Genomic DNA, 12,182 nt, shown 5'->3' with positions numbered 1-12,182 from the left:
TAATGTTAAAAATGTATACATTACAATGAAATATTTTTTTTTTAAATTTGAGACCAGTATAGTTACAGTAAATACAAGAATGCTGCAATCAAAATGACATGGCAATGCCTAGTAAAGCCCCAAAATAAACACAGAAGAATGCACTGGCAGAGTCAACACATGAAATTATACAGTACCTTCCATAAATCCAGGCACCTCACAACCAGATAAAGGAATATAACACAAAGTACTAAATATGACTGCTTTAATATACCTGCCATTGCTATGTTACATACAACACAGTGTCCTAAAATGGAGGGACCACACAGAAAACGTTCTGTCATTTCTACATTGTGTGACCAAAATGTATGCAAATCCCCTTAAATTAAATTCTTTAATTTTCATCACCCATATAAAATACAAATAATTCTTATATTTTTTAGGAATACTTTAGCTAAACTATGTATCTTTTGCACTCAGTTTATTGAATTGAAAGGAAAACTAGGATATGCTGAACATTGCTGGATTGTTGTCTATGCATGAGTCTGCTGTCATTATGGTAATAATCCTCTTCTTAAATCCCAGTATGGTAACCATTTTCTTATGTGGGTTCTCCAATTTAAAAATGTAAGAACTTTTCTGCTAATATATTGGACTTACAGACAATATTATGAAAAGCTAGCCAAAAATACAGTACATACACAGAGTTTTCAGAAATCATGTCAAGGTTTTGGTGTCTATTCTTCTCCTAGTAATTTGTAAGAATTACCACAGAACTTCACAATTCCATGACCTATTTGCATATTTTCACTGTACTGTAATCATTTTACCACTGCTACTACTCTTAAAATGACAAAATATCATACAAAGTTATATAATAAAAAGAAAGCTAATTCCTGACCAAGAAAATGTCACAATGAGCATAGTGCTACAGGGCTACATCATCCCAGTCTCTGGCTATAATTCTGTGCTTCAACAAACTACGACAATGAACAAGGGATGTAGAAAGTTGTTCAGTCTAGGAATGTACATTTGTCCTCCCAGGTTATCTAATAAATGGGTCATCTTGATTTATTCCATAGAATAAATATAAATCATATTCACCTTTCAATACCCAGCAGCCCAATCTATAAGTAATGTTTACACCAGCATTAGGACTTGTAGTACTTTTAATTTTTAACAATAATATTACTGTCTTCCGAACCAGCGGTGAACTGTGCATATTCCCTAGTAAAATGTGAGATAAGTTATTTGAATAATTAGCCACCAATGTTTTTATTACACAAGACAGCAACAAAAACCTGCATCCTTTGTGGGACTGCAGTAGATGAGAAGTATTACAGATATAAAAAAAAAAAAAAAAAAAAGCTGTGCCTTAAATATTAGAAAAGCATACATACCACCAATTTGTTGGTTATTTTAGCAGACAAGAACCCAAAAGCAAGTATGTAAAGACATGGGTGCTTTTCAAAGATTTGAACTGCAGACTTCTTGTATATCATAATTGCAAGGGTTATCACAGAGCCTATGTGCAAGAATGGAGAAAGGACACTTGTTCCCTGCAAGTAAATGAAACATAACACATTGTAATATCTGAAAATAAATTATAAAACTATTACTCTCATGCATATAGTGTGCATAAAACCTTTTAAGCCAATATATTAAAAATGAGGATCTCAAATAGGAAATATTCCTGAAAATGTATTTGCCTTATGCAACAAACAAATAATGGCAAACTGTATACTATTTTCATTGTAATATCTGAAAATAAATTATAAAACTATTACTCTCATGCATATAGTGTGCATAAAACCTTTTAAGCCAATATATTAAAAATGAGGATCTCAAATAGGAAATATTCCTGAAAATGTATTTGCCTTATGCAACAAACAAATAATGGCAAACTGTATACTATTTTCTGAAAGCAGGCATCTAGTTCTAGAATTTCCCCTGTGACCAGCAATCTTGTGTGTCGTAAAAGGCGTCTAAAAGAGGTTAGTTTCAGGAAAGGCATCTGGTTGTAAAAAGTCTGCTATAATATCTCTTTTAAAGGGGCAGACTACCCGGGGATCCCAGAAAATGACCAGTAAACTGACAAAGAGAATGTCCAGTTCAAGAACCTACAAAGCCCCAAAACATTTTTTTTTTTTTTTTAATTAAAAAAGTTAACTGACGGTTTTCATGTTCAGCTGCTGTTCCCCTCTCTAGATTCACCAGTGCTAAAACAGGACTGCAAATGTGTTTGATACCCATGATATTCATAAATGATTAGAGAATATTTTAGCAATTGTCAATATAACCTTTTAAACAGGAATACTGTGTAAACTGAAAATCCAGCAGTAGAATGACAGACAGGTGGAACTTTGTCTCCAGGGGGAAATGTGGCTAGTTACAGGAGCTCTTTAAATATGAAATAATGTTATGTGTCACTAGTACTCTGAACTTTTACCTTATGAAGTTTTTGTGTTTTCTTGTAATTATAGCTTCAACCGGTTCTAACCTGTTGGAGATCAGATCTTTCAAACCTTAGTAATCTAAAATTGAACCTTAATTTATCATAAAATGATTAGGTCATACCTTAAAACTGATCAATTTTCTTTAGTATAGTTTGCCTTGCATCACTTTGTAAAGTCCTGCACTTCACAAAACAGACACAGCAAAAGATTATTAAACTTACTGCTATTGTGGATCCATTCTTGCCAACACCTCCTGTAAATATCACACGGAAGTAGTTTGTACTGGAAAATATTGCACCAGCAACTGTACAGAGAGCAGGCAAAATCTTCATTTGGATGTTTAATACAGGAATCTTTGAAGAAAGGTAGTTTAAAAAATAAATTTACAAATCAAAAATAATCTGCAAATTCAGCTTTTATTAATAGCATATAACCATCACTGCAATCAAAGAATGTGTCTATAGGGCACAAGCACAGTTATTCTGTTAAAACTATAACACACTGTTTACTTATCTTTACCTTCTACTTTGAGGTATTTCCCATAACCAAAAGCTGTACCAATTCGTGACCCTTTTCATGCAGCCATGCTTATCAACAGCTAAAGACACAAACTTTATAGCAGGGGAGCAGCAATTTGAGTGATTAGGAGGTATATGAACCAATTACTGAGTTGTTCTAAACATTTTAGTCCATCTCAGAATGGATACTGCTTGTTTTCTTCCAACGGCTTCTTAGGATTTATGTACATTTATTTGCAACAGTTACAGTCCATGTGTCATCTTCTGCTTTAAATTACTATTTCTGAAAATAAGATGAGAGCTCTCTTTGCCGTAAAAAAATTGCTTTTTTTCCCTCCACGTGATCTATGGTTTCTCTTTCTTTTTCTTGGTAATTACAAAATATCAATCATTGTATAAATCTGTTATTTCATCTGTAAAGTTGGAATGCAGGATCGCTGGAGTTATATGTAATATACAGGAAACCAAAGAATTACAGTGTGCAACAGTAGAACTGAAAATGTACTTGTCTTCATCTCAATCAAAATCAAATGTGAGCAGCCAGGCACTGGGAGGACTTAACAGCTGCAGGTTTTATTACAATCAAATAGCTACCAGTAGTTTATTCAGGTCTGTAACACTTTTGCTTTTATAATAAGTTTATTATTGTTCTCAAAAAGTCCTAGGAAGTGTAAGTTTTTCTTTTTAAATGTATATTATCAAACACTTATGCTGATTTTAACTTTTTGCACAAAGTTTGTGAGTGACAACACATTTCCAATCAAAAAGACTGGAAAGATGCAAGTGCAAATTTATACTTCTTTAAAACAGCAAACACAACTGGCATTGTTAGATATGGCTCACTTTTTAAATCCAAGCACTTTCATTGGTTTAAAGTATATAAATAAATAAATAAATCAAGCAGCCTAAAATGAGAAACATGAATGCAGTTCTATAATCTGTAAATGGAAGAAAACTGCTTAACAAAAATAGCATTTCCAATTAAAGCACTGATTACACTGTCAACTAGAATGGAATACAAAAAAGGTAAACAAGGAGTACAATTAAGTAAGAACTTTGTAAAACAGCATGCTGTCCCCATACCTATATCTTGTTAGGGAAATTTGTGTAGCAACGCCTCTACAATTCATTTAGTAGTGATTTTGCTTTTGTAACCAATAGAGCACCATTATTTAAGTACACCCAGATTACAGGATATTAGGGGTGGGAGGAAAAAAAATTTAAAAATCGGTTAATTTACAAAGCGCAATTCTGAAGTATGGCGATAATCGAATCGCCAGTAGGATTACAACATCAAGTTTTAAATGAGAGAGAAAAAGAAAGTGCTAACATTCCTGTCAAAATATAACCTTGTTCAACCACGTGTAAACGATACCATGTGATTAATTACTATAGACAGTTAAATATTAGTTGCATGCAAGCAGGCATTTGCAGTTGCCATGGTAACAGTTTACTAATGTAGTTATCGAAATCAGAATGTATAGTACATACATTTACTTATACTGCTGCAATAATGACCATACGTGGCTGCTGCACATGGCCACACTTTGCTGAAGGAATGCACTCCTTGAAAACAGTTCAAAACGAGAACATGACTAATCAAGGTTGTAGTTACATTTTTGCAGCGCCATCTCAATTTAAATCTAAAGCCTGGACTTACTTTGGATTTCACAAAGTAAATGGAGAACTTGAGATGGCAAATAAGCTTGTTATACCTCAGGAAGCCGGCTTTCCTCACGGTAAATGCTATGCTTTCCTCACGATAAATGCTATGTGCACGCATTACTCTTGGTGGCTCTGCATGCACTCAAACTACCGGCAGTTGCATGCCTGCTAGGAACCAGATCTAAACACTAGAGTGAAGAGTCTATAGCTGAAGGTGGAAGCTGCCGTCGCTGTACTTTGAATATAAGAGCCAGATTGAATGTTAATTACTTATTTACCTTTATTTATTTACTTACTTTCTACAGCGTAAAGTCACAAGTAAACTGCAGAGCTTCCCGTGTACATATACAAAGTACAGCGATGGCAAAAAGTGCGACGTACATTCTTGCTCTGATGTAGAACCGTTGTCATGATCCGAGTTCACCTCTGTTATAGCACGTCTTTATGTGAAAAAGGCAGTGTCAGATGGGGGGTTGGGATCGTGAACACGACTGATAGAATAAAACTGAACTAAAAAAAGGCCTACATATCTGAGCTTTGACTTTATCGTTGGGCTATAAATGAGATGGAGGGAATAAGTAGTTACAATACAAGTACTCTGAGGTACACCGGGACAGAAACTGATCTGAAGCTGCCAACAAACTTAAATCATCTGGAAGGCTGTTAACACATTAAACTGTCTTGAGGCAGTAGTACAGAGGAAAGAGGATGTTGCCTGAACTGCTGGTTATCATAAACGTCTCATACTTTCAGCATGATGTAGGACAGTTGCTGAGTATTTTTACCACAGGGCCAATTCTACTACAGTGCTCTAGGAAAGTTATTAGTTTTTCTTTCTTCTTAAACCAAGTGTTAATACTGTATAAGTTGACACCTTTTATTAGCTAACTAAAAAGATTACAATATGCAAACTTTCGAGGCAACTCAGGCCACTTCTTCAGGCAATTACATCTTGCCCGAGTTGCCTCGAAAGCTTGCATATTGTATCTTTTTAATTAGCCAATAAAAGGTGTCAATTTTGCTTGGCTTTTCTCTACATTCATAATGGCTAACACGGTACAACCCCCTAGTACTACTGTATAAGTTGTAATATAACTCCAGACCAATTCATTTCTTTGCCATTTTAATGTTAATCAACACTAATGAAATATACTGATATTCTTAGGTTCCATTTATGTTAACCAGGTAGGAACTGCTTTGTCCTACTATGTACCTAAAACAAATGTGTCTTAATGTGTATGCATTAGAAATTTGTAGTAGTAGTGAATTTGTTACAGTGCTCTGAGCCTACACTCAGTGAATAGCACAGGACAAAAATAAACTGATGAATTGAACTAAATAGATTATGAACAATTTTTATTCTCTTACTATGCTATCTTGAATATATCTGGCATAGTTTGAGTGTTACCTGCTCTAATAGAAAAATGTACCTTTGGGAAACTTGCAAAATCATGATTATGAGAAAAAACAAACAAACTAACTAACTAACATACAGTGGTGTGAAAAACTATTTGCCCCCTTCCTGATTTCTTATTCTTTTGCATGTTTGTCACACAAAATGTTTCTGATCATCAAACACATTTAACCATTAGTCAAATATAACACAAGTAAACACAAAATGCAGTTTGTAAATGGTGGTTTTTATTATTTAGGGAGAAAAAAAAATCCAAACCTACATGGCCCTGTGTGAAAAAGTAATTGCCCCCTGAACCTAATAACTGGTTGGGCCACCCTTAGCAGCAATAACTGCAATCAAGCGTTTGCGATAACTTGCAATGAGTCTTTTACAGCGCTCTGGAGGAATTTTGGCCCACTCATCTTTGCAAAATTGTTGTAATTCAGCTTTATTTGAAGGTTTTCTAGCATGAACCGCCTTTTTAAGGTCATGCCATAGCATCTCAATTGGATTCAGGTCAGGACTTTGACTAGGCCACTCCAAAGTCTTCATTTTGTTTTTCTTCAGCCATTCAGAGGTGGATTTGCTGGTGTGTTTTGGGTCATTGTCCTGTTGCAGCACCCAAGATCGCTTCAGCTTGAGTTGACGAACAGATGGCCGGACATTCTCCTTCAGGATTTTTTGGTAGACAGTAGAATTCATGGTTCCATCTATCACAGCAAGCCTTCCAGGTCCTGAAGCAGCAAAACAACCCCAGACCATCACACTACCACCACCATATTTTACTGTTGGTATGATGTTCTTTTTCTGAAATGCTGTGTTCCTTTTACGCCAGATGTAACGGGACATTTGCCTTCCAAAAAGTTCAACTTTTGACTCATCAGTCCACAAGGTATTTTCCCAAAAATCTTGGCAATCATTGAGATGTTTCTTAGCAAAATTGAGACGAGCCCTAATGTTCTTTTTGCTTAACAGTGGTTTGCGTCTTGGAAATCTGCCATGCAGGCCGTTTTTACCCAGTCTCTTTCTTATGGTGGAGTCGTGAACACTGACCTTAATTGAGGCAAGTGAGGCCTGCAGTTCTTTAGACGTTGTCCTGGGGTCTTTTGTGACCTCTCGGATGAGTCGTCTCTGCGCTCTTGGGGTAATTTTGGTCGGCCGGCCACTCCTGGGAAGGTTCACCACTGTTCCATGTTTTTGCCATTTGTGGATAATGGCTCTCACTGTGGTTCGCTGGAGTCCCAAAGCTTTAGAAATGGCTTTATAACCTTTACCAGACTGATAGATCTCAATTACTTCTGTTCTCATTTGTTCCTGAATTTCTTTGGATCTTGGCATGATGTCTAGCTTTTGAGGTGCTTTTGGTCTACTTCTCTGTGTCAGGCAGCTCCTATTTAAGTGATTTCTTGATTGAAACAGGTGTGGCAGTAATCAAGCCTGGGGGTGGCTACGGAAATTGAACTCAGGTGTGATACACCACAGTTAGGTTATTTTTTAACAAGGGGGCAATTACTTTTTCACACAGGGCCATGTAGGTTTGGATTTTTTTTCTCCCTAAATAATAAACACCATCATTTAAAAACTGCATTTTGTGTTTACTTGTGTTATATTTGACTAATGGTTAAATGTGTTTGATGATCAGAAACATTTTGTGTGACAAACATGCAAAAGAATAAGAAATCAGGAAGGGGGCAAATAGTTTTTCACACCACTGTATATCCCCTCAACCCCCTGCTAAATCTTCCTAAAGGTCTTTTACAGTCAAAAAGGGGTTTTTATTTGCCTTTCTCGTAATCCAACGAGCAGTTCTTTCAGAAAGTTTTCTTGGTCTTCCAGACTTCAACCTGACCTCTACTATTGCTGTTAACTGCCATATCTTAACATTATGAACCGAGTAAACAGTTACCTGAAAATGTTTTGCTGTTTTCTTGTAGCCTTTTCTTGCTTTGTGGGCATCAATTATTTTATTTTTCCACAGTGCCAGGCAGCTGCTTGAAGGAGCCTATGGCTGCTGATTGTTAGGACAAGGTTTGAGGAGGAATTTATATAGCTTTGCAGTTTGCATCACCTGGGGTTTCCTAACGATGACTGTGAACAAGTCATAGCCCTGTTGAACTAATGAAGGTCTGAGACCTCAAATATCATGGGGTGCCCAAACCTTTGCATGGTGCAACTTTCTTTTTTACCCTGTACAATTGTACAAAACAAAAACAATACATTAATCTTGCATAGAATGCTGAAAAGAAATGTGTCACCTTTAACTTTAAGCCTTTTGGTGAGCAGTTCATCTTCTGCTCAATTAACTTTTCACAGTAACAGACAATTTAAGCAAGGGTCCCCAAACAATGGACACCACAATAAGTGGCTAGCCAGGTAAGGACTCTGGCACTTAGTAATTAAAGATACTGTAAATCACCTATATAAGTGGTATCAAAAATACAGCCTACAGAAGCTAGTTATCTGGCCCATGCAACGGCTAGATGTGTGGCCACCTGATTTGCACCATGCATATGCACCATTTTCTTGCAGGTGTATAACTTCATCCAGTAACCATACCACATGCATTTCAGAAGAGGTAATCCACCTGAAGCAAAGCATGTTTGAGCCCGGCCAGTATGTGGATGGGACACCATCTAGGAAAAGCTTGGGTTATCGCTTGAAAAGGTGTTGGTGAAGTCAGCAGGGGGTGAACACCCTGTAGTCTGTGTGTGCATCCCACTGTCCCAGAGCAGTGAAGCAGACACTGTGCTGTAAAAATGGCGCTATCCTTCAGATGAGACAATAAAAACTGAGGTCTTTAAACACAGTAGTCATTAAAGTTCTCTGGGCATCCTTCATAAAGAGCAGCATGTATTCTAATGTCTAGGCTAAATTGCCCTCCATGGCCTAGTCATTCTGGCCCCTAATCATTCCATTTCTAAAATGCTCTCTTTTGCACCCCTTAACCACCTAAAAGGTAACGTATGGTGCAAAATGACTGCCATCGCCTCATCCAGGTGGATGCTGTACATCAGTGATGGTTGAAGTGTCTCCCCTCTCTCTCTAAAGTGTACTGAGAAAAGCGCTATATTAATGTAAAGAATAAAAACTAAAAATCAGGTAGCATCATAAATTTATTTGTACTGTGCATGTGCAAATATTTCATGAAAAGTGATGCTTACAGAATTTTTGTTTGATTGGCTATCAAATGCTTTTATCCTCCAATGTAAACTGAAATCCTTATAAACTGATCAAGAGACTGTACATCACAAACACAAATGTTAATGTAGGATTATATATTTTATTATAAACTTTCAGGACACACTTCACTTAGTATTTGCTAAATTAAAATTGCATTCCACCTGTTAAATATTACTATAAGGCACTATACAATTCAAAAGCTGTTATCTCTCAACAACTAGCTTGAAACTTTATTATAAAATAAAGACAAGGTCAGCCTCAATATGATCCCAAAGTAAATGATGCAAAGAAGCACACATTTAAAGATAAATGGCAAGCATCTGCCAGTATATGCTTTTTAAGAAGCACAGTTGCAGGGGAATCTGTGATTTACTGAATGATCTTAATAACCAGCTTTCTGATAAAAAACAGTCAAAGGATTAAAACACAGCTATAACAGATGTGGCTCAGCTTGCAGTTTTCATTTGTGGTGTTGATAACAATATGCAGATAATGCAAGATTTTGTGAAACTAGTTCAAATGAAAGACACTTCTACATGAGTCAATATAGTCTAACACTTTGATGATAGCTCTTGATAGACTACATGATAAGTGTAGGCATGCTTGTCTGTATAAAGATAAGAGCATCAAAAATGACAGTCAAGGAAGACTGAGTATTGACAAAGTTGAAAAGAAAAAAAAAAAACACTTTTTTTGCAGAATTTTGTCATTTTCACTGCATTTTGCACCGGGAGTCTTTGTGCAGCAAAACACTGAAGATGGATACTATCATAGACTTTTCAATAAAGATTAATTAACTTTTTTGAGTTTAACAATCTGTTTTTCTGTGTTATAGTTGTACTTTGGGGTAAGATTGTTTTTCTTTTCTGTATTTCCTCAAAATTGTTAGACCACCCTTATATAATACTGTATGTACATAATGTTAGGTAGGAACCAATCATTGGGAGAGCATGTGTTGCAGGCTCTTTGTTGGGGGTGCATTTATGGGTACCCATGTCGTCATTTCAGCAGGTGTGTATTTGGCTTGCTAGAGAGAAAAGTTGGAATATAAGCACACCAGAAAATTGTGCAAGAGCCTCCTTTATGTTACAATTACTTTTTTTTTGCTCGCTCATCATGTATTTATTTAAGTGGTTGAGATTCTTAAAACCAACAGGGGTATGGTCTTTGTCTGTCATGGAAAGAAGAAAGGAGGAGGTAGAAAGTTGCATCAGCAAAAGGTCCTAACCACAAACAATTCAGCAACCCTCTGGAAGACCCTGAAAGCTCTCAAACTGCCATATCACACCGAAGTTCACAGTCTAATTTGTAGTACTATACTGGACTTTTTTTTCTTTTTAAATCAGTTGCTCACTGAGATCCAGGCATTTATGGAAATGAAGGAAAATCCTATATCAGAGCTACAGGACAGCAGATGGTTCAAAGACCTCACTTATATGGTTGATATTATGGAATACCTAAATGGACTTAACACAAAGACAGTAGGACGCAACAAACTGGTGACAGTGTTTTATGAAAACATTTGCACTTTTGAGCTTAATCTGTGGAAAAAGGAGTTAACAAAAAATAATCCAACACACCTTCACATTTTAAACTCTCACCTTATTAACACTATGTCACCTGTTGATGCTAAACCAAAACAGTACAGTAGCAAACTTCCCACATTGTGACGTGAATTTAGTGGGAGATTTTTTGACTTCCAATGTTTTGAGAAATACTTCACAGTATTTTGAAATCTATTTTCTACAAAATCATTTGAGGCACAAGAGGAACTCCAGATGTTGATAACTGGTCTGTAGCAAATCTCTCTTGAAAGAAGTCTATACTTTTGACAATGGAACATTTATTTGCTACATCAGCTCAAAATATCCCTGGTTGATGACAGTTTTTGCTGCAGGAATTCTATCCATGTTTGCAATTTCGTGTCTGTAAGCAGTTTTCTGTTATGAACCTTAATAAAGCAAAAAAAAAAATGCTGTATTCAACTCAGGCAAGCACTATGCATGATATATTCTTGGAATAGATGAAAGCCTTCAATTATTTTTGTAGCTATCTATAGCTTGTTGCACCTTTCTGCTGGTAGTTCTTCCCATTGTTCAACTGCAAATTGTTATAGCTCTTAAAAGTTTGCAGGATTTCATTTACAAAAAGCAGATTTAGCCTTTTCTTAACATTTTCAGTTAGAATAGAATCATCACTCACTGCTGGCCTATTTAAAATGGTCTGTTTGTTATTTTTAATCATTCTTTTCTGATTCTGGACATCTGTTTTTGGTCATTGTTCTGCTGAAAGACGCATCATCTTTGGCCCATACCTTGATATCTAACACTGGGTGGTATATTCTGCTTTTAGATGCCCTAATAATCTACTGAGTTAATTTTTCCTTTAATAAGTTCAAAACCTCCAGTATCAGAGGCCATCCCACAGCATTATGGAACCTCCACGATATTTTAGTGCAGGTAGAGCGTTACTTTTTCATAACCTTCATTTCACTGTGTATAAAAAAAACACTGTTGTGCATTAATAAAGAACTTTACTTTGTCTTAATCGGTTCACAAAACATTTTCCCAAAAGGATTTTGGTTTCTCTTGGTATATTTTGGCAAATATCAGTTGTGCCTTTTTATGTCTTCACCAATAATCCCTTTATTGCTTTAGAATGTGGACTGAACCACAGGTCAGTTTTAAGTTCTTTCTGTTTTTCACATGGGTTTTTCTGACAGTTCACATCAACCTTTGAAGACTTCCATTTTTTTCTCTTGCCACCACATCCAGGGAAGTTCTTGACAGTTCCATGTTCAAACTTCTTAACCGCTTTGCAAACAGAAGAAACAAATGCCAAGGTCACTGGAAAGGACCTTTAACATTTTGCATTTTTGTGTTTGGTAATACTAGTATTTTGATGGTCTCATACAGCCCTCTTGACTTCAGCATTATTAGTAAGGAGTAGGGAATGAAAATGATCTTCTTGAAGCATTAAAACCAAAAT

General features: G+C 36.1%; 1 protein-coding gene across 1 annotated transcript in view; it reads right to left on the bottom strand.

Moving 5' to 3' along the window:
* Positions 1 to 12,182, bottom strand: part of cept1b (choline/ethanolamine phosphotransferase 1b) — a 105,122-nt gene that overhangs the window by 3,821 nt on the left and 89,119 nt on the right. The window contains exons 6-7 of the mRNA XM_028797049.2: positions 2,657 to 2,788; positions 1,380 to 1,538 (exon numbers count right to left, since the gene is read on the bottom strand). Of these exons, the coding sequence (XP_028652882.1) occupies positions 1,380 to 1,538; positions 2,657 to 2,788 (291 nt within the window). The remainder of the gene's footprint in view (positions 1 to 1,379; positions 1,539 to 2,656; positions 2,789 to 12,182) is intronic.

Source organism: Erpetoichthys calabaricus, chromosome 3 (genome assembly GCF_900747795.2).
Source record: "Erpetoichthys calabaricus chromosome 3, fErpCal1.3, whole genome shotgun sequence".
Classification (NCBI taxonomy): Eukaryota; Metazoa; Chordata; class Cladistia; order Polypteriformes; family Polypteridae; genus Erpetoichthys; species Erpetoichthys calabaricus.
The sequence above is the reverse complement of the archived record's forward strand: the minus strand, read 5'-3'. Positions and strand labels throughout refer to the sequence as shown.